The 27,473-nt window shown below is 47.6% G+C and overlaps 1 protein-coding gene across 7 annotated transcripts in view; it reads left to right on the top strand.

Annotated features, from left to right (window-relative positions):
- The window catches only part of L1CAM (L1 cell adhesion molecule), a 284,550-nt gene that overhangs the window by 178,726 nt on the left and 78,351 nt on the right, over nucleotides 1-27,473 (top strand). For all 7 annotated transcript variants that reach the window (XM_073590771.1, XM_073590769.1, XM_073590772.1 and 4 more), the window contains 5 exons: nucleotides 745-935; nucleotides 19,986-20,108; nucleotides 20,994-21,164; nucleotides 22,360-22,471; nucleotides 23,376-23,560. In XM_073590771.1, the coding sequence (XP_073446872.1) occupies nucleotides 745-935; nucleotides 19,986-20,108; nucleotides 20,994-21,164; nucleotides 22,360-22,471; nucleotides 23,376-23,560 (782 nt within the window). The remainder of the gene's footprint in view (nucleotides 1-744; nucleotides 936-19,985; nucleotides 20,109-20,993; nucleotides 21,165-22,359; nucleotides 22,472-23,375; nucleotides 23,561-27,473) is intronic.

The following is a 27,473-nucleotide window of genomic DNA, read 5'->3' as shown; positions in this document are numbered from 1 at the left end:
ACTTCTTTTGAGGAACGGTTCCATAAAGAATGAATGTGGATGCTCGACCATTGCTACATTCATGTTTTTGGAGTTCTGGAATTAAATGGAATTTCCTCTAGTGGGAAAAAAAATAGAAAAATTAATAATTCCCGTACCGGCGCCGCTTTTCCGTACTCAAAGCTGTGTTCCCCATCTGTATCTTACTATCCACATTAACTACAATGGTGATTAAAGGGATTGTCCATTACTGGGTGACCCCTTAAAAATGGGCCCAGACAGGTGAACATTTTTCTTTAAAGAAATTCTTCCTTCTCCGGCGCCACTCTTCCATGCTGTGTTTCCTGCTGATGTCTTAGTATCAACATTCTGCGGAGCTTCATATGAGCACTGCAGCTGATCAATGGCTTCTGTTCTGATCATTGTATGCAACATTCATGTGAAGTCCAGACATCAACATCTAGTAGGGACTTCAGTTGAGTGCTGCAGACAATCATCAGCCACTGATTAGCTGCAGCGTTCATTTGATGCGTCCTCTCAGTGTCAATCTCAGCTATGAACACAGCACTGTGTCCGGATAAGTGGTGTCAGTCAAGGAGGTGAATAGTGTTTTTTTTGCTTGTTTTTAATCTCCTTTGGCCCTTTAATAAGGGGTGGACAATCCCTTTAACCATCACATGGTCAAAGGAATCATTAGATAGAGACAGGGAAAATAGGTTTGGAGCCCTTTGAGAACTGTACCCAACATTTTCTTTTGTTTTTAAGGTATATGTGGGAGAAGGATGGGGTGCCATTTGAGCTAAACGACACCAGAGTCTTCCGAAAAAAGGATTCGGGGACTATGATTATTTTCCCTTCCAATGGGAACATGAAGGATTTCCAAGGCATATACCGCTGCTTTGCCAGTAATGAACTTGGCACAGCGGTGTCAAATGAGATGCGTGTTATCACAGAAGGTATGTTTGATATTTTTTGCATCTTTGAAAGTTCACAGAATTTCACCTGTTTTAGGGCAGCAGTTTGTGCTCCAGAGCTGTGTGCATGTCACAGGAAGTTAGAACCATAAACAACGTTTGTGAAAGCTATGGAGACTCATTTAAGCTACTTTCACACATCCGTTTTTGCTATTCCGGCGGCGTGCGGCGAAATGCCGGAGTGCCGGAAGCGGCCCAGAACGGATGCATCGGAGAGAAATGCGTCTGAAGTTCCGGCGCTCTGTTATGGGCATGATGAGTCGCACTGAGGATGAAACGAAGTCGTGCAGTGCTGAACGGGGTAAGGAGAGAGAGAGAAAGATCCGGGCATGCGCAGAGGGAAAATGCCGGAAAGCGGTGGCCGGATCAGGCGAAAGACTGATCCGGCGGCCGGAAGTCCTCATTCGCTTTCATTGTGACACAGTTCCGGGAGCGCCGCATCCACGCTTGTCCGGCTTTTTACGCCGGACAAAAAAAACGTTACAGCATGCGTTCTGTCCGGCCGCCGGACACCATGTTTTCGCCGGATCCGGCAAAAAACAGAACAAACGCTGGCACATACGGCGCGATCCGGCGCATGTTATGATCTATGAGAAAAAAACGCATCCGGCGGTAAAAAAAAACGGATCCGTTTTAACACACACATGCCGGATCTCGCCTGACGGCGAAAACCGGGTGTGTGAAAGAGGCCTTAGCTGCCCAGTTAGTGACTCAGTACAAAACTACACGGACTCTTCACCTATGAAAACATTGCCAACCGCATGATAGCCCACACACAGGGGTGTACACAGAAATCATGAGACCCCATAGCAAAAGTCCTATTTGGGCCCCCCACAAACAAAAACATATTCAGCAGGATCACATAAGAGCATATCTCACAACCTTACAGCCCTTACAAAGTAATTTCCTACTATTGAAGCCCCTAGATTCCCGTCGTGGCCCCCATAAAGTATAATGGCAACATAATTGCCCCCCAAACACAGTATGATACCCCCACAGTGAATTTCTACAAAGTACCCTCCACACACACACAGTTTGATGACCCTATATTACCCACAAGCCCGCAAAGTGTGATACCCACAGTGACCCCAACATAGTATTATAGCCCTGACACATTCCTCCATACAATATAACTGCCCTTACACCTGTCCACACAGTATAATGCCCCATACACAACTCTATACACTCTACATTTTATAATGGCCCGCAGACAGTATAATGGACCCCACATAGCCCTCCAAACAGTATAATGGCCTCCACATAGCTCTCCAAACATTATAACATCCAGTACATAGCCCTCCAAACTGTCATGGTCACGTGTGTCCGGTCGCAGATGATGCCGCAAGGCGAACCCATAACACACGTGACCCTGGATACACCGCCTCCAGTGGGGCAAATTTAAATAATAGCACGTGCAGGTGGATACGCCGCCACCACCTGGCGAATTTAGGAATTACACGTTAACATATACATTTCTGGAAACACCGCCTCCAGTACGGCGAATTTAAATAATAAGGGGGAAACCTGGGAAACTTTAACAATGGTGGGCCCTGCGATAGGGAATGGGGCCATGGAGTCCTCCTAAGCTCCCCTGAGCCAGTGTCCCTGCACTCCTCACATTCCCTATACAGGCTCCGAACCTGTCGCCGCACGCGTGCCTCAAAACCCTGGCTCGCCCTGCGCCTAAACCCTCACTAGGGAATAGGTCGGTGCGGAGACTAATCCCACCACTGCACTAATAACACACATGAGGAAAGAGACAATACAGGGGAAACACCACTTATCTTTGCTCTGTTGCGTACGCTCCTAGTAACAGAGCCCACCACCTGTGTGCATCTTCTCCTCCACCCTGATCCATCACCATCGTGCAGCCTGGGAGCAGAGTCCATCACCACTTGCAGCAGTCCAGTACACAGAGTCCCAAGATGAGTCCAGCCTCTGCCAAGAATCCAAGCATGCTCGAGTCCAGTTCTCAGCAACCAAGTCGAACATGCTGAGTGCAACTCTCTTCCAAGTCGCCACTCCTCTAAGCCATGCCCGCACTTCCCGCCAACACCATAAACTGCGACTCCACCAGGCCATGCCAGTCCTTCCTGCAGACACCATTAGCTGGCACTCGTTCTCTCTGGCTGACTGCGCAGGACTCCTATCCAGCTCCATCCTTCCACCAGGCTCTCCAACAACTAAGCAAGGAATATCACCAGCAGTCAGTGAACACCCAGAGACCCATTTAAAGAGCCCCACACCTGAACCATAATTAAGTGCAACCTAACCTAAGGTGCAATACCACTAACCACCACCGGGGACAGTCAAAACACCTTTGAACTTAACCAAAGTAAAAAAAATTCACTTTGTGCATTTAATACCGCCAGATCCAACACTGGATCATGACACAAACAGTATAAGAGCCCCCACATAGCCCTCCAAATAGTGTAATGGCCTCCACATAGCCCTCCATATAGCATAACAGCACCCCCATAGCTCTCCAAATAATATTTTGTCCCCCACATAGCCCTCCATATAGTATAACAGCACTCACATAGCTCTCCAAATAGTATAATTCCCCCCACATAGCATTACATATCGTATAACAGCCCTCACATAGTGCTCCAAACAGTATAATGCCCCCCACATAGCACTCCATATAGTATAACAGCCCCCACTTAGCTCTCCAAACAGTATAATGCCCCCCACATGGCACTCCATATAATAGAACAGCCCTCACATAGCGCTCCAAACAATATAATGCCCACCCACATAGCCCTCCAAACAGCATAATGGCCCCTACATAGCCCTCCAAACAGCATAATGGCCCCCACATAACCCTCCAAACAGTATAACAGCCTCCACATAGCCCTCCAAATAGTATAATTGCCCACATATAGCACTGGCATCAGGCCCACCCATTTCATGGGCCCCATGGTGACCGAGTTGTTTGCCGCTATTAGCGGTATGCCACAGCCCACACAGCTGGAATTTTTATTTTTGGTAGGCCACAAAAAATGCACTTATTGCAAAGTAGCATTATTCTTAGTCGCTAATGATAATATCTGCAATACAAAGAAGCCTTAATTAACATTTCCTGACTATAATGAGAGTCTGGCATTATTAAGGGGAAAGAATTCTTATGAAAATGATGAATGACCTTCATGGGATGTGTTAAAGCACAGTCATCATTTGCTTCTACCTGCTGCGGCTGTGCACTGTTGCTATGGAAATGGTTGCTTCGGCAACTCTACAGCTGATGATGTAAGGTGTGGAATTAAAAACTGTATGCACCCCCGGTACTCCGCCGTCTCGGTGCACCAACCTAAGCCATCTTTCTAGCGTTTCATGACGGACATCGTCATTAAAATCACTGTGAAGCAGTGCCCCAATAATGCCAGCCTGCACCCGGTCACTCTTACTCTGTTGATGCCACAAAAAAGGCTTTATTAGAGGAGCATTATTACTGGTAAGGCACTATTATTGTGTAGGGGCAGTAGAGGAGCATTATTACTGGTAAGGCACTATTACTGTGTAGGGGCAGTAGAGGAGCATTATTACTGGTAAGGCACTATTACTGTGCAGGGGCAGTAGAGGAGCATTATTACTGGTAAGGCACTATTATTGTGTAGGAGCAGCAGAGGAGCATTATTACTGGTAAGGCACTATTATTGTGTAGGGGCAGCAGAGGAGAATTACTACTGGTAAGACACTATTGTGTAGGGGCAGTAGAGGAGCATTATTACTGGTAAGGCACTATTACTGTGTAGGGGCAGTAGAGGAGCATTATTAATGGTAAGGCACTATTACTGTGTAGGGGCAGTAGAGGAGCATTACTACTGGTAAGGAACTATTGTGTAGGGGCAGTAGAGGAGCATTATTACTGGTAAGGCACTATTATTGTGTAGGGGCAGTAGAGGAGCATTATTACTGGTAAGGTACTATTGTGTAGGGACAGTAGAGGAGCATTATTACTGGTAAGGCACTATTACTGTGTAGGGGCAGTAGAGGAGCATTACTACTGGTAAGGAACTATTGTGTAGGGGCAGTAGAGGAGCATTATTACTGGTAAGGAACTATTGTGTAGGGGCAGTAGAGGAGCATTATTACTGGTAAGGAACTATTGTGTAGGGGCAGTAGAGGAGCATTATTACTGATAAGGCACTATTATTGTGTAGGGGCAGTAGAGGAGCATTATTACTGGTAAGGCACTATTACTGTGCAGGGGCAGTGGAGCATTATTACTGGTAAGGCACTATTACTGTGCAGGGGCAGTAGAGGAGCATTATTACTGGTAAGGCACTATTATTGTGTAGGGGCAGTAGAGGAGCATTATTACTAGTAATGCACTATTATTTTGTAGGGGCAGTAGAAGAGCATTATAACTGGTAAGGCACTATTACTCTGCAGGGGCAGTAGAGGAGCATTATTACTGGTAAGGCACTATTACTGTGTAGGGGCAGTAGAGGAGCATTATTACTGGTAAGGCACTATTACGGTGTAGGGGCAGTAGAGGAGCATTACTACTGGTAAGGAACTATTGTGTAGGGGCAGTAGAGGAGCATTATTACTGGTAAGACACTATTATTGTGTAGGGGCAATAGAGGAGCATTATTACTGGTAAGGCACTATTACTGTGCAGGGGCAGTAGAGGAGCATTATTACTGGTAAGGCACTATTATTGTGTAGGGGCAGTAGAGGAGCATTATTACTGGTAAGGCACTATTATTGTGTAGGGGCAGTAGAGGAGCATTATTACTGGTAAGGCACTATTACTGTGCAGCGGCAGTAGAGGAGCATTATTACTGGTAAGGCACTATTACTGTGTAGGGGCAGTAGAGGAGCATTATTACTGGTAAGGCACTATTACTGTGCAGGGGCAGTAGAGGAGCATTATTACTGGTAAGGCACTATTACTGTACAGGGGCAGTAGAGGAGCATTATTGCTGGTAAGGCACTATTATTGTGTAGGGGCAGTAGAGGAGTATTATTACTGGTAAAGCACTATTATTGTGTAGGAGCAGTAGAGGAGCATTATAACTGTTAAGGCACTATTACTGTGCAGGGGCAGTAGAGGAGCATTATTACTGGTAAGGCACTATTAATGTGTAGGGGCAGTAGAGGAGCATTATTACTGGTAAGGCACTATTAATGTGTAGGGGCAGTAGAGGAGCATTATTACTGGTAAGGCACTATTACTGTGCAGGGGCAGTAGAGGAGCATTATTACTGGTAAGGCACTATTATTGTGAAGGGGCAGTAGAGGAGCATTATTACTGGTAAGGCACTATTATTGTGTAGGGGCAGTAGAGGAGCATTATTACTGGTAAGGCACTATTACTGTGTAGGGGCAGTAGAGGAGCATTATTACTGGTAAGGCACTATTATTGTGTAGGAGCAGCAGAGGAGCATTACTACTGGTAAGGCACTATTGTGTAGGGGCAGTAGAGGAGCATTATTACTGGTAAGGCACTATTACTGTGTAGGGGCAGTAGAGGAGCATTATTACTGGTAAGGCACTATTACTGTGTAGGGGCAGTAGAGGAGCATTACTACTGGTAAGGAACTATTGTGTAGGGGCAGTAGAGGAGCATTATTATTGGTAAGGCACTATTATTGTGTAGGGGCAGTAGAGGAGCATTATTACTGGTAAGGCACTATTACTGTGCAGGGGCAGTAGAGGAGCATTATTACTGGTAAGGCACTATTATTGTGTAGGGGCAGTAGAGGAACATTATTACTGGTAAGGCACTATTATTGTGTAGGGGCAGTAGAGGAGCATTATAACTGGTAAGGCACTATTACTGTGCAGGGGCAGTAGAGGAGCATTATAACTGGTAAGGCACTATTACTGTGTAGGGGCAGTAGAGGAGCATTATTACTGGTAAGGCACTATTATTGTGTAGGGGCAGAAGAGGAGCATTATTACTGGTAAGGCACTTTTACTGTACAGGGGCCGTAGAGGAGCATTATTACTGGTAAGGCACTATTATTGTGTAGGGGCAGTAGAGGAGCACTATTACTGGTAAGGCACTATTATTGTGTAGGGGCTGTAGAGGAGCATTATTACTGGTAAGGCACTATTATTGTGTAGGGGCAGTAGAGGAGCATTATTACTGGTAAGGCACCATTACTGTGCAGGGGCAGTAGAGGAGCATTATTACTAGTAAGGCACTATTACTGTATGGGGGCAGTAGAGGAGCATTATTACTGTTAAAGCACTATTTTTGTGTAGGGGCAGAAGAGGAGCATTATTACTGGTAAGTCACTATTACTGTGCAGGGGCAGTGGAGCATTATTACTGGTAAGGCACTATTACTGTGTAGGGGCAGTAGTGGAGCATTATTACTGGTAAGGCACTATTATTGTGTAGGGGCAGTAGAGGAGCATTATTCCTGGTAAGGCACTATTATTGTGTAGGGGCAGTAGAGGAGCATTATTACTGGTAAGGCACTATTATTGTGTAGGGGCAGTAGAGGAGCATTATTACTGGTAAGGCACTATTACTGTACAGGGGCAGTAGAGGAGCATTATTACTGGTAAGGCACTATTATTGTGTAGGGGTAGTAGAGGAGGATTATTACTGGTAAGTCACTATTACTGTGCAGGAGCAGTAGAGGAGCATTATTACTGGTAAGGCACTATTACTGTGTAGGGGCAGTAGTGGAGCATTATTACTGGTAAGGCACTATTACTGTGACGGGGCAGTAGAGGAGCATTATTACTGGTAAGGCACTATTACTGTACAGGGGCAGTAGAGGTGCATTATTACTGTTAAGGCACTATTACCATGTGTGGGCTGTAGAGGAGCATTATTACTTGTATGGCACTGTTACTATGTAGGGGCGGTAATGGAGCATTATTACTAGTAAGGCACTATTATTGTGTAGGGACAGTAGACGAGCATTTTTACTGGTAACGCACTGTTACTATGCAGGGGCAGTAGAGTAGCATTATTACTGGTAAGGCACTATTACTGTACAGGGGCAGTAGAGGAGCATTATTACTGGTAAGGCACTTTTACTATGCAGGGGCAGTAGAGTAGCATTATTACTGGTAAGGCACTCTTACTGTACAGGGGCAGTAGAGGAGCATTATTACTGGTAAGGCACTGTTACTATGCAGGGGCAGTAGAGTAGCATTATTACTGGTAAGGCACCATTACTGTGCAGGGGCAGTAGAAGTGGTGTGTGCGGAGGCGGAACAGTACCATCTCTGGTTGGTAATATCCTGGGTCATTATACTATTCATCATTAATATGAGGTCTGCACTAATGGAGTTTTGCTCATTTTGAGCATATGGTCACACTTTTTATTGCTGTGTAATCCTATTCTGTGCACTTTACTATTTTTACTTTTTTTTTTCCTATTTTTTCATATATAACTTGCTTGTGCATATTTATTATTTTTGACGTGGATAATTATTTTTCATAATTTTATGAACTATTAATAATGATAATTGAATATAATATATTTCTGCACTTTATTTCACTGGCCTGAATTAATTTTTACATTCTTGTGGATATGAATTTAATAATAAATTAATAATCATATTTTAGCACTTTGTATACATATATTATATTGTTTTGGTGTAGCTCACCTCCTGTCATTGATTTTTAGCCATTTTTGCCACCTGTCTTGGTTTTGTCTTGCCCCCGCACATACAGTTCTTTGTTTGATTTCAATTATTAATAAAATATTGTCTTTTATTCTTGGAAATTGAGACTTTGTGGCAGTTTGCTTATTCTCAATAAAATATTGGTAATATTGTATATATTGTGTTTTTATAGATATTCTTTATGGGTTTCTAGTATTTTATTGGTATCCATATTTATAAAATATATTTTTACCATTGGTATTTCTTCTTCTGTATAGGATTTTAGAGTAATGAAAGCACCTGGTGTAGCAGCAGGTACACTAATGAGGGCACTTGGGGTAGCAGCAGGCTCAGTATTGTGGGAACCTGGGGTAGCAGTAGGCACAGTAATGAGGGCACCTAGGGTAATAGCATGTGCAGTAATGAGGGCACCTGGGGTAGCGGCAAGCAAACTAATGAGGGCACCTAGGGTAGCAGCAGGTACAGTAATGAAGGCACCTGGGAAAACAGCAGTTACAGTAATGAGGGCACCTGAGGTAGTAGCAGGCACACTGAGGGGGCCAGGGGTAGCAGCAAGTTCAGTAATGAGGGCACCTGGGGTAGTAGCAGGCACACTAATGAGGGCACCTGGGGTAACAGCAGGTACAGTAATGAGGGTACCTGGGGTAGCAGCACATACATTAATGAGTGCACCTGGGGTAGCAGCAGGCTCAGTATTGTGGGAACCTGGTGTATCAGCAGATCCAGTAATAAGGGGACCTGGGGTAGCAGCAGGCTCAGTATTGTGGGAACCTGGTGTAGCAGCAGGTAAAGTAATGAGGGCACCTGAAGTAGCAGCAAGTACAGTAATGAGGGCACCTGGGGTAGCAGCAGGTACACTAATGAGGGCACCTTGGGTAGAAGCAGGTACTGTAATGAGTGTATATGGGGAAGCATCAGGTACAGTAATAAAGACACCATAGGTAGCAGAAGGTACAATAATGAGGGCACCTGGGGTAGCAGCAGGTACAGTAATGAGGGCACCTCGGGTAGTAGCAGGTACTGTAATGAGGGCACATGGGGTAGCAGCAGATACATTAATGAAGACACCAGTGGTAGCAGCAGGTACAATAATGAGGTCACCTGGGGCAGCAGCATGCACAGTAATGAGGGCACCTGGAGTAGAAGCAGGTACAGTAATGAGGGCACTTGGGGTAGCAGCAGGTACAGTAATGAGGGCAAATGAGGTAGCAGCAGATACAGTAATGAGGGCATCAGGGGTAGCAGCAGCTCCAGTAATGAGGGCACCTGGGGTAGCAGCAGGCTCAGTATTGTGGGAACCTGGTGTAGCAGCAGATACAGTAATGATGGCTCCTGGGGTAGCAGCAGGTACAGTAATGAGGGCACCTGGGGTAGAATAGGTACTGTAATGAGGACACCTGGAGTAGCAGCAGGCTCATTATTGTTTGAAACTGGGGTAGCAGCAGGCATGGTAATAAGGGCACCTGGGGTAGCAGCAAGTACAGTAATGAGGGCATCTGGGGTAGCAGCAAGTACACTAATGAGGGCACCTGGGGTAGCAGCAGTTACAGTAATGAGGGCACCTGGGGTAGCTGCAGGTACAGTATTGAGGGCACCTGGGGTAGCACCATATATATATATCCCCTAAAAATGATACTTTATTAGTTAAAAACCACAAGTGTTGTAAACACTGTGCACTAATAATTCAGATATACCTACGAATAAACCGCAACTGACGCTGAATAGTGTGAACAAGCATCAGAATGCGTCTTCATTGTCAAATACATATAATTAGAAGACGCTGTATATATCGACTGATATTATAAATTAACTGAGGTTGCTCAAAGTCCAATGGGGAGTGGGTTAGCGTAGGGCAGTAAAAAGGGAACATTTATATATATATAATGGTCCATGACAATACTCTGTCTAGTAATAGAGGTTCCCTTTATTATCGGGTAGAGGTGACCACTAGTGGCTGTATGGTATACTAGGGCCCCTAGGGATAGTCATCGTTGAGCGGGGGCGCCACAACGTTCCCCCCTAGGGTGCCAACCTCCGCGGACAGGCAGACTCAAGCTCAGGATCACATCAGGGATTCCTAGGTGTCACCTTAGAGTGGTCTCTGTTTGAACACCTTTTTCAATTTATGTTTATTTCTTGTCACTTTTTTCTTTGGTGTGTTTACCACACTTGTGGTTTTTAACTAATAAAGTATCATTTTTAGGGGATATATATATATGAGATTACATTTGACCCTTTCTATAATTGTATGAGAGATCACCTGGGGTAGCAGCAGGCACAGTAATGAGGGCACCTGGGGTAACAGCAGGTACAGTAATGACTGCACCTGGGATACCAGCAGATAATGTAATGAGGGCACCTGGGAAAACAGCAGTTACAGTAATGAGGGCACCTGAGGTAGCAGCAGGCACATAATGAGGGGACCTGGGGTAGCAGCAAGTACAGTAATGAGGGCACCAGGGGTAGCAGCAGGCACACTAATGAGGGCACCTGGGGTAACAGCAGATACAGTAATGAGGGCACCTGGGGTAGCAGCAGGTACAGTAAAGAGGGCACCTAGGGTAGCAGCAGGCTCAGTATTGTGGGAACCTGGTATAGGAGCAGGTCCAGTAATGAGGGCACCTGGGGTAGCAGCAGGCTCAGTATTGTGGGAACCTGGTGTAGCAGCAGGTACAGTAATGAGGGCACCTGAAGTAGCAGCAAGTACAGTAATGAGGGCACCTGGGGTAGCAGCAGGTACACTAATGAGGGCACCTGGGATACAAGCAGGTACTGTAATGAGGGCATATGGGGTAGCAGCAGGTACAGTAATGAAGACACCATAGGTAGCAGCAGGTACAATAATGAGGGCACCTGGGGTAGCAGCAGGTACAGTAATGAGGGCACCTGGGGTAGAAGCAGGTACTGTAATGAAGACACCAGAGGTAGCAGCAGGTACAATAATGAGGTCAGCTGGGGTAGCAGCATGCACAGTAATGAGGGCACCTGGGGTAGAAGCAGGTACAGTAATGAGGGCACTTGGGGTAGCAGCAGGTACAGTAATGAGGGCAAATGGGGTAGCAGCAGATACAGTGATGGGGCATCAGGGGTAGCAGCAGCTCCAGTAATGAGGGCACCTGAGGTAGCAGCAGGCTCAGTATTGTGGGAACCTGGTGTAGCAGCAGATAAAGTAGTGATGGCTTCTGGGGTAGCGGCAAGTACAGTAATGAGGGCACCTGGGGTAGCAGCAGGTACAGTAATGAGGGCACCTGGGGTAGAACAGGTACTGTAGTGAGGACACCTGGGGTAGCAGCAGGCTCATTATTGTGGGAACCTGGGGTAGCAGCAGGTATGGTAATAAGGGCACCTGGGGTAGCAGCAAGTACAGTAATGAGGGCACCTGTGGTAGCTGAAGGTACAGTATTGAGGGCACCTGGGGTAGCAGCAGGCACAGTAATGAGGGCACCTGGGGTAACAGCAGGTACAGTAATGAGTGCACCTGGCATACCAGCAGATAAAGTAATGAGGGCACCTGGGATAACAGTTGGTATAGGAATGGTACACCCGAGGTAGCAGCAGGCACAGTAATGAGGGCACCTGGGGTAACAGCAGGTACAGTAATGAGTGCACCTGGCATACCAGCAGATAAAGTAATGAGGGCACCTGGGATAACAGTTGGTATAGGAATGGTACACCCGAGGTAGCAGCAGGCACAGTAATGAGGGCACCTGGGGTAGCAGCAGGCACAGTAATGAGGGCACCTGGGGTAACAGCAGGCACAGTAATGAGGGAAACTGGGGTAACAGCAGGTACAGTAATGAGTGCAAGTGGGATACCAGCAGGTAAAGTAATGAGGGCACCTGAGATAACAGTTGGTATAGAAATGGCGCACCCGAGGTAGCAGCAGGCACAGTAATGAGGGCACCTGGGGTAACAGCAGGTACAGTAATGAGTGCACCTGGGATACCAGGAGATAAAGTAATGAGGGCACCTAGAATAACAGTTGGTATAGAAATGGCACACCCGAGGTAGCAGCAGGCACAGTAATGAGGGCACCTGAGGTAGCAACAGGCACAGTAATGAGGGCACCTGAGGTAGCAGCAGGCGCATTAATGAGGGCACCTGGGGTAGCAGCAGGTACAGTAATGAGGGCACCTGGGGTAACAGCAGATACAGTAATGAGGGCACCTGGGGTAGCAGCAGGTACAGTAAAGAGGGCACCTAGGGTAGCAGCAGGCTCAGTATTGTGGGAACCTGGTATAGGAGCAGGTCCAGTAATGAGGGCACCTGGGGTAGCAGCAGGCTCAGTATTGTGGGAACCTGGTGTAGCAGCAGGTACAGTAATGAGGGCACCTGAAGTAGCAGCAAGTACAGTAATGAGGGCACCTGGGGTAGCAGCAGGTACACTAATGAGGGCACCTGGGATACAAGCAGGTACTGTAATGAGGGCATATGGGGTAGCAGCAGGTACAGTAATGAAGACACCATAGGTAGCAGCAGGTACAATAATGAGGGCACCTGGGGTAGCAGCAGGTACAGTAATGAGGGCACCTGGGGTAGAAGCAGGTACTGTAATGAAGACACCAGAGGTAGCAGCAGGTACAATAATGAGGTCAGCTGGGGTAGCAGCATGCACAGTAATGAGGGCACCTGGGGTAGAAGCAGGTACAGTAATGAGGGCACTTGGGGTAGCAGCAGGTACAGTAATGAGGGCAAATGGGGTAGCAGCAGATACAGTGATGGGGCATCAGGGGTAGCAGCAGCTCCAGTAATGAGGGCACCTGAGGTAGCAGCAGGCTCAGTATTGTGGGAACCTGGTGTAGCAGCAGATAAAGTAGTGATGGCTTCTGGGGTAGCGGCAAGTACAGTAATGAGGGCACCTGGGGTAGCAGCAGGTACAGTAATGAGGGCACCTGGGGTAGAACAGGTACTGTAGTGAGGACACCTGGGGTAGCAGCAGGCTCATTATTGTGGGAACCTGGGGTAGCAGCAGGTATGGTAATAAGGGCACCTGGGGTAGCAGCAAGTACAGTAATGAGGGCACCTGTGGTAGCTGAAGGTACAGTATTGAGGGCACCTGGGGTAGCAGCAGGCACAGTAATGAGGGCACCTGGGGTAACAGCAGGTACAGTAATGAGTGCACCTGGCATACCAGCAGATAAAGTAATGAGGGCACCTGGGATAACAGTTGGTATAGGAATGGTACACCCGAGGTAGCAGCAGGCACAGTAATGAGGGCACCTGGGGTAACAGCAGGTACAGTAATGAGTGCACCTGGCATACCAGCAGATAAAGTAATGAGGGCACCTGGGATAACAGTTGGTATAGGAATGGTACACCCGAGGTAGCAGCAGGCACAGTAATGAGGGCACCTGGGGTAGCAGCAGGCACAGTAATGAGGGCACCTGGGGTAACAGCAGGCACAGTAATGAGGGAAACTGGGGTAACAGCAGGTACAGTAATGAGTGCAAGTGGGATACCAGCAGGTAAAGTAATGAGGGCACCTGAGATAACAGTTGGTATAGAAATGGCGCACCCGAGGTAGCAGCAGGCACAGTAATGAGGGCACCTGGGGTAACAGCAGGTACAGTAATGAGTGCACCTGGGATACCAGGAGATAAAGTAATGAGGGCACCTAGAATAACAGTTGGTATAGAAATGGCACACCCGAGGTAGCAGCAGGCACAGTAATGAGGGCACCTGAGGTAGCAACAGGCACAGTAATGAGGGCACCTGAGGTAGCAGCAGGCGCATTAATGAGGGCACCTGGGGTAGCAGCAGTTACAGTAATGAGGGCAAATGGGGTAGCAGCAGATACAGTGATGGGGCATCAGGGGTAGCAGCAGCTCCAGTAATGAGGGCACCTGAGGTAGCAGCAGGCTCAGTATTGTGGGAACCTGGTGTAGCAGCAGATACAGTAGTGATGGCTTCTGGGGTAGCAGCAAGTACAGTAATGAGGGCACCTGGGGTAGCAGCAGGTACAGTAATGAGGGCACCTGGGGTAGAACAGGTACTGTAATGAGGACACCTGGGGTAGCAGCAGGCTCATTATTGTGGGAACCTGGGGTAGCAGCAGGTATGGTAATAAGGGCACCTGGGGTAGCAGCAAGTACAGTAATGAGGGCACCTGTGGTAGCTGAAGGTACAGTATTGAGGGCACCTGGGGTAGCAGCAGGCACAGTAATGAGGGCACCTGGGGTAACAGCAGGTACAGTAATGAGTGCACCTGGCATACCAGCAGATAAAGTAATGAGGGCACCTGGGATAACAGTTGGTATAGGAATGGTACACCCGAGGTAGCAGCAGGCACAGTAATGAGGGCACCTGGGGTAGCAGCAGGCACAGTAATGAGGGCACCTGGGGTAACTGCAGTTACAGTAATGAGGGCACCTGGGATAATAGTAGGTACAGTAATGAGGGCACCTGAGGTAGCAGCAGGCACAGTAATGATGGTACCTGGGGTAACAGCAGGCACAGTAATGAGGGAAACTGGGGTAACAGCAGGTACAGTAATGAGTGCAAGTGGGATACCAGCAGGTAAAGTAATGAGGGCACCTGAGATAACAGTTGGTATAGAAATGGCGCACCCGAGGTAGCAGCAGGCACAGTAATGAGGGCACCTGGGGTAACAGCAGGTACAGTAATGAGTGCACCTGGGATACCAGGAGATAAAGTAATGAGGGCACCTGGGATAACAGTTGGTATAGAAATGGCACACCCGAGGTAGCAGCAGGCACAGTAATGAGGGCACCTGGGGTAACAGCAGGTACAGTAATGAGTGCACCTGGGATACCAGGAGATAAAGTAATGAGGGCACCTGGAATAACAGTTGGTATAGAAATGGCACACCCGAGGTAGCAGCAGGCACAGTAATGAGGGCACCTGAGGTAGCAACAGGCACAGTAATGAGGGCACCTGAGGTAGCAGCAGGCGCATTAATGAGGGCACCTGGGGTAGCAGCAGGTACAGTAATGAGGGCAAATGGGGTAGCAGCAGATACAGTGATGGGGCATCAGGGGTAGCAGCAGCTCCAGTAATGAGGGCACCTGAGGTAGCAGCAGGCTCAGTATTGTGGGAACCTGGTGTAGCAGCAGATACAGTAGTGATGGCTTCTGGGGTAGCAGCAAGTACAGTAATGAGGGCACCTGGGGTAGCAGCAGGTACAGTAATGAGGGCACCTGGGGTAGAACAGGTACTGTAATGAGGACACCTGGGGTAGCAGCAGGCTCATTATTGTGGGAACCTGGGGTAGCAGCAGGTATGGTAATAAGGGCACCTGGGGTAGCAGCAAGTACAGTAATGAGGGCACCTGTGGTAGCTGAAGGTACAGTATTGAGGGCACCTGGGGTAGCAGCAGGCACAGTAATGAGGGCACCTGGGGTAACAGCAGGTACAGTAATGAGTGCACCTGGCATACCAGCAGATAAAGTAATGAGGGCACCTGGGATAACAGTTGGTATAGGAATGGTACACCCGAGGTAGCAGCAGGCACAGTAATGAGGGCACCTGGGGTAGCAGCAGGCACAGTAATGAGGGCACCTGGGGTAATTGCAGTTACAGTAATGAGGGCACCTGGGATAATAGTAGGTACAGTAATGAGGGCACCTGAGGTAGCAGCAGGCACAGTAATGATGGTACCTGGGGTAACAGCAGGCACAGTAATGAGGGAAACTGGGGTAACAGCAGGTACAGTAATGAGTGCAAGTGGGATACCAGCAGGTAAAGTAATGAGGGCACCTGAGATAACAGTTGGTATAGAAATGGCGCACCCGAGGTAGCAGCAGGCACAGTAATGAGGGCACCTGGGGTAACAGCAGGTACAGTAATGAGTGCACCTGGGATACCAGGAGATAAAGTAATGAGGGCACCTGGGATAACAGTTGGTATAGAAATGGCACACCCGAGGTAGCAGCAGGCACAGTAATGAGGGCACCTGAGGTAGCAACAGGCACAGTAATGAGGGCAACAGAGGTAGCAGCAGGCGCATTAATGAGGGCACCTGGGGTAGCAGCAGGCACAGTAATGAGGGCACCTGGGGTAACAGTAATGAGGGCACCTGGATAATAGTAGGTACAGTAATGAGGACACGGGGCAGCAGCAGGTACAGTGTTGAGGGTACCTGTGGTAGCAACAGATACAGTAATGAGTACCCCAGGAGTAGCAGCAGGTACAGTAATGAGGGCACCTGGGGTAGCAGCAGGTACAGTAATGAGGGCACCTGAGGTTGCAGTAGGTAGAGTAATGAGGGCACCTGGGGCAGCAGCAGTCACAGTAATGAGGGCACCTGGGGTAGCAGCAGGCACACTAATGAGGGCACCTGGTGTAGCAGCAGTAACAGAAATTAGGGCACCTGAGGTACCAGCAGTACAGTGATGAAGACACCTGGGGTAACAGCAGGTACAGTGTTGAGGGTACCTGTGGTAGCAGCAGATACAGCAATGAGGACACCTGGAGTATCAGCAGGCTCATTATTGTGGGAACCTGGGGTAGCAGCAGGTACAGTAATGAGGACACCTGGTGTAGCAGCAGGCTCTTTATTGTGCAAACCTGGTGTAGGAGCAGGTCCAGTAATTAGGGCACCTGGGGTAGCAGCAGGCTCAGTATTGTGGGAACCTGGTGTAGCAGCTGGTACAGTAATGACAGCACCTGAAGTAGCAGCATGTACAATAATGAGGGCACCTGGGGTAGCAGTAGGTACACTAATGAGGGCACCTGGGGTAGAAGCAGGTACTGTAATGAGGGCATATGGGGTAGCAGCAGGTACAGTAATGAAGACACCAGAGGTAGCAGCAGGTACAATAATGAGGGTACCTGGGGTAGCAGCAGGTACATTAATGAGGGCACCTGGGGTAGAAGCAGGTACTATAATGATGTCACTTGGGGTAGCAGCAGGTACAGTAATGAGGGCAAATGCGGTGGCAGCAGATACAGTAATGAGGGCATCAGGGGTAGCAGCAGCTCCAGTAATGAGGGCACCTGGGGTAGCAGCAGGCTCAGTATTGTGGGAACCTGGTGTAGCAGCAGATACAGTAATGACGACTCCTGGGGTAGTAGCAAGTACAGTAATGAGGGCACCTGGGGTAGCCGCAGGTGCAGTAATGAGGGCACCTGGGGTAGAACAGGTACTGTAATGAGGATACCTGGGGTAGCAGCAGTCTCATTATTGTGGGGACCTGGGGTAGCAGCAGGCATGGTAATAAAGGCACCTGGGGTAGCAGCAAGTACAGTAATGAGGGCACCTGGGGTAGCAGCAAGTACACTAATGAGAGCACCTGGAGTAGCAGCAGTTACAGTAATAAGGGCACCTGGGGTAGCTGCAGGTACAGTATTGAGGGCACCTGGAGTAGCAGCAGGCACAGTAATGAGGACATCTGGGGTAACAGCAGGTACAGTAATGAGTGCACCTGGGATACCAGCAGATAAAGTAATGAGGGCACCTAGGATAACAGTTGGTATAGAAATGGTGCACCCGAGGTAGCAGCAGGCACAGTAATGAGGGCACCTGGGGTAACAGCAGTTACAGTAATGAGGGCACCTGGGATAATAGTAGGTACAGTAATGAGGGCACCTGAGGTAGCAGCAGGCACAGTAATGAGGGGACCTGGGGTAGCAGCAGGCACAGTAATGAGGGAACCTGGGGTAACAGCAGGTACAGTAATGAGTGCACCTGGGATACCAGCAGGTAAAGTAATGAGGGCACCTGGGATACCAGCAGGTAAAGTAATGAGGGCACCTGGGATAACAGTTGGTATAGAAATGGCACACCCGTGGTAGCAGCAGGCACAGTAATGAGGGCACCTGGGGTAGCAGCAGGCACAGTAATGAGGGTACCTGGGGTTACAGCAGGTACAATAATGAGGGCACCTGGGATAATAGTAGGTACAGTAATGAGGGCACCTGAGGTAGCAGCAGGCACAGTAATGAGGGCACCTCGGGTAGCAGCGGGCACAGTAATGAGGGCACCTGGGGTAACAGCAGGTACAGTAATGAGGGCTCCTGGGATAATAGTAGGTACAGTAATGAGGGCACCTGAGGTAGCAGCAGGCACAGCAATGAGGGCACCTAAGGTACCAGCAGGTACAGAATTGAGGACACGGGGTAGCAGCAGGTACAGTATTGAGGGTACCTGTGGTAGCAACAGATACAGTAATGAGGACACCTGGAGTAGCAGCAGGTACGGTAATGAGGGCACCTGGGGTAGCAGCAGGTACAGTAATGAGGGCACCTGGGGCGGCAACAGTCACAGTAATGATGGCTCCTGGGGTAGCAGCAGGCACAGCAATGAGGGCACCTGGGGTAGCAGCAGGTACAGAAATGAGGGCACCTGAGGTACCAGCGGTACAGTGGAGGACACCTGGGGTAACAGCAGGTACAGTATTGAGGGTACCTGTGGTAGCAGCAGATACAGTAATGAGGGCACCTGGGGTAGCAGCAGGCACAGTAATGAGGGCACCTGGGATACCAGCAGATAAAGTAATGAGGGTACCTAGGATAACAGTTGGTATAGAAATGGCGCACCCGAGGTAGCAGCAGGCACAGTAATGAGGGCACCTGGGATAACAGCAGTTACAGTAATGAGGGCACCTGGGATAATAGTAGGTACAGTAATGAGGGCACCTGAGGTAGCAGCACGCACAATAATGAGGGCACCTGGGGTAGCAGCAGGCACAGTAATGAGGGAACCTGGGGTAACAGCAGGTACAGTAATGAGTGCACCTGGGATACCAGCAGGCACAGCAATGAGGGCACCTAAGGTACCAGCAGGTACAGAATTGAGGACACGGGGTAGCAGCAGGTACAGTATTGAGGGTACCTGTGGTAGCAACAGATACAGTAATGAGGACACCTGGAGTAGCAGCAGGTACAGTAATGAGGGCACCTTGGGTAGCAGCAGGTACAGTAATGAGGGCACCTGGGGCAGCAACAATCACAGTAATGATGGCACCTGGGGTAGCAGCAGGCACAGTAATGAGGGCACCTGGGGTAGCAGCAGGCACAGTAATGAGGGCCCCTGGAGTAGCAGCAGATACAGAAATGAGGGCACCTGAGGTACCAGCGGTACAGTGGAGGACACCTGGGGTAACAGCAGGTACAGTATTGAGGGTACCTGTGGTAGCAGCAGATACAGTAATGAGGACAAATGGAGTATCAGCAGGTAGAGTAAAGAGGGCACCTGAGGTAGCAGCAGGTACAGTAATAAGGGCATCTGGGGTAGCAGCAGGTACAGTAATGAGGACACCTGGGGTAGCAGCAGATACAGTAATGGTGGCCTGTTAGAGCGGTAGTAGATTTTAACACTTGTGTGACAGTGTCTTCTCATTTCCCAAATGATAAGCATGCATTGTCCATGTGTCTATATTGCTATCTATAATTACTATGATGCTGAAATCAGATTGCACCTAATGTGGTGGTTTCCACCTCCACCAAATGATTATACCATGCTCATCCCCAGGTACCCCTAAATGGCAGAAAGATAACATACAGCCTATAGAAGCCGAAGAAGGAGACTCAGTTGAGCTGCCATGCAATCCCCCAAAAAGTGCTGTACCTCAACGGATCTTCTGGATGGACAGAGGTGAGCGACAACATGAATGATGGATCTCATAAAAATTTCTAATCTCTAGTAACCTTTATAACAAAATCTATAGTTCAAAGGCAAATAGTGTTTCTCATGGAAACTAATCAAGTTTGGGCACCATGTACTAATCTGAATTTTGATTGCTTGCAATAGAAGGCACCAAATTAGCGTTTGCACTGATATCAACCATTAGCATACGACTTCAACCCCTTACCACTGCTGCACCTTCACTCTGGTGGTCACTGGCAGGACTGTGGAGTAGGATTTGGAGTTGTGCAGTTGGTATCCATTTTGGTGGAGTCAGTATAAAATGGACCGACTCCTAAAATATATAATTCATTGGGTTCAGTAGCGAGGCATGGCTTTAGAGTCAGAGTCGTGAAGTCAGGGAAATTGAGGAGTCAGAAGTTTCGCTTACGGACTCCACAGCCCTGGTCACCGCTGGTAGTCCCAAATGGCATCCCTTTCAACTTTCATGTGGCTGCTGCTGTGATTCAAACATACATCCATGCTGAGGCCAGTCATTGGCTGCAGTGGTCACGTGAACGATGTCATTAGGTTCAATGCCAGCGAGGACTATAGTACAACGGCACTGGAGTGGTGGGGATTCAGTAATTAAGTAATGCTTGCACTTAGGGACAGATAAAGTATGATGGCACCCTCCACTCATCGCAATCCTCATTATTTATGCTGATAAAACCTCATGTTCTTTAGTATAGACCAGACATAAGTAATGCTTATTTTGTCATCTTATATCATTCCTTGCTCTTTGCAAAAGTCTGGGAAAAAAATTGTACTACTCACTGAGACTAAAACTACATTGTCCAATGCCCTGCGTCTTATAAATGTATTTCTGTCTCGTGTTCCTTTCTTTCACCTCAGCTCTGTTACGCATAATTCAGGATGATCGTGTCTCTACGGGCATGAATGGAAACCTCTACTTCTCCAACGTGAAGGAAACAGATCAGCATCCGGATTACATGTGCCATGTCCAGTTTGTCGGAACCCGAACCATTATGCAAAAGGAACCCATCGAACTCAAAGTCTCTCGCTGTAAGATTCCCCTTAATGGATTTTCCCCATTTGGGGTTTGTCATAAATTTGAGGATCCAACAATTGGGACCCCCCTCAATTCCCACATTAGAGCTACATCATCTTTTAAGCTTTCTCTGCACAGATTAAATGGGGAAGTGATACAGCTCCATACAAGTTAGGTGGCTGCAACCCATTCTCAAAATCATTGGGCATCCTAGGGATCACCACAAAAAATCTGCACATTGTAGCCAGTATGCCATCACTTAACAATATGGAACAACCCTTTAACTATATAAATTCTATGTATCCCTGGGTTGACCTGTAGTACGTGTGCCGAATGGGGGTGGTCCCTTTTGGCTGCGAACAGACTGGAGACAGAAACCAACGTGCGTTCAAACAGGTCCTCTTTATTGGCCGTCCTCTCGACGATCACAGCACCATGACTGCTCCTACACACAGGTCCAGGTACCTTCCACCTCCTCTTTTCCCCTAAGGCGATGTCCCTCGCAGTTAGGGCCACCTCCACGGCGCTTCTCCTGGCCGAGTCCGTCTGTCTGGTACCCCGGGCGTCCTCTGTCCTGTGGCTATCCTGTCATTGCCATCCCCTGACCGTCTCTTCTTCCAGTCCCTTCCGGAGCTCGTCCTTCTTCAGTCCCCTCCTGAGCTGAGCTGCGCTGAATTCCTCCTGGACTGGAACCCCTGGACCCTCTCTCCCTCTCTTTTATTCCCCTGCCTGGGAATTCCCCTCTTGAGTCCCCGTAACTCCGCCCACCATGACTTTGCGGTTTCTTAAGCATTAGTTGCTGTTATGTCCTATCCCTGCTTTCTTTTGTCTGCCTCTCGTTGCCAAACCTCAATACTGCACCGTCTCCTTTTCCTGTTCTTCTTTGTCTCCCCCTAGTGGCCAAAACCCGGTCCTACACCATCTCTTTCTAATTCTAGCTGTTTCCCCACACGTATATACAAATTCACGACAAGTATATTTACTGCACATCTTTACATACGCTTTTCTTCTTCAGACAGGTCCATGGGTCAGTCCACTACCCTACAGACCTGTCGTTCACTTTTTAGGCTATTGAGTAGATCTTGAAGGAACTTGGAGTTAGTAAAAATGATTTTGATCCAATGATATGTCTGATCAGTACAGGGTGAGGAAGGATTGTTCTTTCTATGATATACCTGAAATAATTAATTTCACATTTTCTTTCGGCAGCTAATTCTGTGAAGTTCCGTAAGCCCAGAATGATGATGCCATCAGGTAGCATAAGCCATCACTTGGCCTTGCGAGGCGACCCTCTACAGCTTGAGTGCATCTCTGAAGGACTGTGAGTTTGGTGATGTGTTCCTTTGTATATTGTGACTTTATAGACTCCATGTGCTATTTTATTACCTCTCAATCATAGAAAGGAAACTCCAGTGGAAACACATTGGTTTCTTCCAAGATGCCACTACTGCCAAGGACAGATATAGAGGAGCGTGAACTCTATGGCAAGAGCAGAAAACATTGGTAGTTGGTGTCTCCATCCCATACTGGTATCAGGACCGTCTGGTACTTGTAAATCCTTTTACCAATCTCTTTGAGAACATGAACAACTTGTGGCCTTCCTGCTTCTTTTAGCCTCCATTATCTGGTAATGGGCTTATACTAAAGGTCCCCATAAAAATTAGCCAAGCCCTCCAATATCAGAGGAATTGGTCAATAGTCTCTCCAACAGATGGTGTTGGGAGAGAGAAGGAACTGGCCAATCCTTTTATTCTCCGAGCACTCAGCCAAGCCGAGCATTTTTGTGTTGGGGGGGATCGCTCATCTGTGTGTATGGTAGCTTTAGGACAACTTACTTGCCAACAATTCCTGGACAATTCGACAAACCAGACCACAAAAGGTTTAGCAAATTCCCATCTAAGACCTTCTTTGTGGTGTTCTTCTACTTCCTTTCATAGTCTCAGCCCGTTTCACGATGTATTATATTGGGAAGGTTTAGCCAAGGCCCCTATTTTGCTTTTTTTCTATACCCTCCATTTTTGTGGGTTTTCAATTAAAATAATATTTCTGGAAATGGGTTGTACAACAATTCCAAACACAACCCATGGACCAGAGTGGCACTGCTCCTAGGAAGAAAAGATATACATCTATTTTTTGGTTCGACAAGGTTAGGTTTGGGTGTGTTATCTTATGATCGTAATTGTATGTTCTGTATTTCTTGACTTCATATTGTTCACTTTGAACAGCCCAACCCCAGAAAATAAGTGGATAGCTAATACTGGAAATACGGGTCTAAAACGTTTCTCTATCGACAAATATAAGAAGACTCTTTATATCAAAAGCGTCCTAGAAGAGGATGATGGAGAATATGAATGCATTTCAAATAACACGGAAGGCGAAGTGAGACATAAATACATTGTCCGAGTGGAGTGTGAGTACGGTCACTCATTTAGTTATAAAGTCATTTGTTTTCCCTACAGCTCCTCCATAGGACAAATGAAATATTACACATTGCCCATTAAAGAGAATCGGACAGCAGGTTTTTGCTGTGTAATCTGACAGCAACATAATGTAAAGGCAGAGACCCTGATTTCAGCGATATGTCACTTACTAGGCTTTGTTTTGCAGTTTTAATAAATCAGTGTTTTATTAGCAGGAGATTATCACTACAGGACAAGGTGTCACACATAGTGAGGAAAGAGTAAGTGCAACACGAAGGGATGAGGGGAGTGGGGACCCCTAGGCAGATCTAACCTCATCCTGTCTGCCCTAAATGTCCCTATATAGGTTCTGCACCAAATCCCTTCCTGACCCTGGCAATAAGTCCTACATAGGGAAGGTGCACCAGTCAATCCCCACTACCACTAAAGAATAGCTGGGGTAGACAAACAAGGGGAACACTTATCTTGAGTAGACTAAGAGAGATAACAGACGTCCTCTAGCAAAGGAAGATATCCGACTGATAGCTCCAAGCCTCAAAACCTCAATAGGGAGAAATGGAAATATCACCGGTGATTCCCCGAAGCAGACAGGAAGTCTATAAACATCTAGTCCTGACCATAAAATTTCTCCTGTGCGTGGGTTTTTTTTTTTTTCCTTAAGGGGTATAATGGATCCTATGCGCACTCTCTCTGAGCAGGTGAAAAATCTGACTCAGATGATGCAAAAATTTAATGTTGAACAGCGAGCCCTTGCTCAGTCTCAGCAGCAGGTGACTGATGCTGTGCAAGGGGCTTTGATCTCTGGGATTTGGAGGGCTGATGCCACTGATGTTACCCTTATTTCTCCTGAGTCTCCGGTTAAGTTTCCTGACACCTTCTCTGGGGATAAAAAGAAATTCAGAGTCTTTAGGGAAGGATGTAAACTTTTTTTCTCGTTAAGACCCCGCTCTTCAGGGGATGAAAGTCAGAGGGTGGAGGTTATTATTTCTCTGTTAAGAGGAGCCCCCCCAAGCTTGGGTTTTCTCTCTTCCTCCCACGGCCCCTGAGGGAATGTCGGTGGATGCGTTTTTGAGGCCCTCGGGCATATCTATGATGAACCTGATCGTGTGCGTCTGGCTGAGGACATGGTTATGAGTGTCTGTTAGGGGAAGCACTCAGCCGAGTGGTTTTGTTCTGAGTTCAGACGCTGGGCTGCTGAGGTTTCAGGGGCCTGTTCCGCAGAGGTCTGTCTGAGTGTTTGAAGGATGCCCTGGCATTACATCCCCCACCTGATTCTTTGGAGGACGCCATGACCCAGGCTGTCCGTATGGACCGTAGGCTTCGTGCGAGAGGGGTGATGCAGCTTGAAACCTCATTATACCCCAGTAAGAGCAAAACCCTGCCCACAGCTGAGTCCATGGAAGTGGACGCCGTCGCCTATAAAAAGAAAGAGAGGAGACGCCGTCGAGAGAAGCAGCTGTGCTTTTATCGCGGTGAATCGAGACACTGGAGGAAGGACTGTTCCTCCTGTCCTTCATCAGCCAAGGTGTCGGGAAAAGACTAGGTCTGGGTAGTTGTCGAGGAAACTACCCAGACCCTCAGGTACATTTTTCCTCATTTTTGAAAGTTTTGCTGCAAGTGGAACTGCTGGTGGACGGTTGTCCTTCTTTTTCTACGGATTTTGTGGATTGCGGTTCATCCTTCAATTTGGTCGACTCCCGTTTGATAACTCATTGCAAGATAGGGACAGTTAGGCTTGAGACTCCAGTTAAAAAGGTGGCCATTGACTCCTCTCTTCTCACCAAAGAAGGGATTCTCTATGTCTCAGAGGTCTTTTCACTTAAGGTGGGCTCAGCTCATGCTAAAAAAATAAGTTGTTTTGTGTTGGAAAATTTGCCTGCGGGGTTGGCGTTGGGGATGCCCTGGTTACAACGCCACAATCCAGTCATCAATTGGGAGACTGGGGAAATTGTTCAGTGGGGTACCAACTGTGCCAATCAATGTTGTAAATTTGCATTGTTGTCTAAACCTGTTAAATCAGTCTCTGTGTCGTCTGTCGGTCTGGAGGGTATTCCGGAGTGCCTAAAAGACTTCGAAGACATGTTCTCCGAAAGGGAGGTTGAGGTCTTACCACCACAAATACCCTTTGAATGTGCCATTGAGTTGATTCCTGGGGCTAAATTGCCTAAAGCCTGTCTGTTTAATTTGTCCCGCCCTTAACGCTTAGCCTGGAAGGAGTATATTGCGGAGAGTCTCTGCAAGGGGCATATACGTCCCTCAGTCTCTCCTGTGGCCGCAGGGGTTTTTTTGTAAAGAAAAAAGATGGTAGTTTACGTCCCTGCCTCGACTTTTGGGAACTTAACAAAATTACTGTGAGAAACACGTACCCTCTTCCTCTTATTCCAGATTTGTGTAACAAGTTGTCAGGAGTGAAATGGTTCTCCAAATTAGATCTTCGTGAAGCCCATAATCTGATAAGGGTTTGGGAGGGGGACGAGTGGAAGTCTGCGTTTCTCACATCTGAAGGGCTTTTTGAAAACCTTGTTTTGCCGTTTGGTCTTACAAATGTTCCCGCCATATTTCAAAATTTCATTAATGTGGTTTTTGCTGGTCTTATTGGTCGTTTTGTAGTTATCTACCTTGATGACATTTTGGTTTACTCCCCTGATAGTCATACACATCTGCAACATTTACGTACTGTTCTCCAAAGACTCAGGGGAAATCAACTGTTTGCCAAATTAGAGAAATGTTCATTTTTTTGTACAGGAATTTTTTTTTTTTAGGCCTGATTGTGTCCTGTGAGGGGTTTCGCATGGATCCCAAGAAGATGCAGGCTATTGTTGACTGGGTTCAACCCTGGGACCTGAAGGACCTCCAACTATTATCGAAAATTTATTAGGGGGTTTTCACAGGTGGTTAAGCCGCTTACTGATCTTACACGCAAGGGTGCTGATGTAAAAAATTGGTCTGTATCTGCCAAAGAATCCTTTTTGACGCTGAAAAAGTGTTTTATGTCCTCCCCGATATTGGTGCAGCCAGATCTGTCCAAACCTTTTATTGTAGAGGTGGACGCTTCTGTGGTGGGGGTGGGGGCAATGTTGGGACCTGCAACTTTGACCAATCTCAAGCCATGTGCCTTCTTTTCCAAGAAGTTCTCTTCAGCCGAGAGAAATTATGAAGTGGACAATAGAGAACTTCTTGCGGTCAAATTGGCATTTGAAGAATGGAGGCAATTTTTGGAAGGGGCGGCTCATCCGATCACTGTGATTATGGATCATAAAAATGTAGCCTATATTGAGTCTGCTAAAAGACTGACTCCCAGAAAGGCCCATTGGTGGCTTTTTTTTTCTCGGTTTCAGTTTTCCATTACGTTTCGTCCTGGGTCCAAAAATGTCAAGGCTGATGCCTTATCTCGAAGTTTTGATTCTGTGTCCCTCCCCGAACCGCCATCCACCATTCTTCGTCCCGGGGTTGTGGTGGCTGAGGTCTCGTCGGAGCTGGAGCGGGAGATTGTTGAAGCTCAGTCTCTTGCTCCTGCCTCTAAGCTGGGGGGTAAATTGTTTGTCCCAAAACAATTTCGGTATAGACTCCTTCAAGAGTTTCATGAGTCTAGGCTGAGTGCTCATCTTGGAATTTCGGCCACGCGAGAGGCCGTGGCAAGGGTTTTTTGGTGGCCCTCGTTGGGTATGGATGTAAAAAAATTTGTATCTGCATGTGGGGTTTGTGCCCATTCTAATTACTCTCATAGCCGTCCGGCCGGGGAACTGGTGCCTTTGCCAGTTCCTGACAGACCAAGGACTCACCTGTGCATGGACTTTATCACCAATATACCTCCTTCCAGGGGTAATACCGTTGTTTGGGTGGTGGTGGACATGTTTTCTAAGCAGGCCCATTTTGTACCCTTATCCACATTACCCTCAGCTG

This window comes from Dendrobates tinctorius, unplaced genomic scaffold (genome assembly GCF_039654945.1).
Source record: "Dendrobates tinctorius isolate UK_male_01 unplaced genomic scaffold, ASM3965494v1 ptg000120l, whole genome shotgun sequence".
Classification (NCBI taxonomy): domain Eukaryota; kingdom Metazoa; phylum Chordata; class Amphibia; order Anura; family Dendrobatidae; genus Dendrobates; species Dendrobates tinctorius.
Note: the sequence above shows the minus strand (reverse complement) of the source record. Positions and strands in the feature narration are given on the sequence as shown.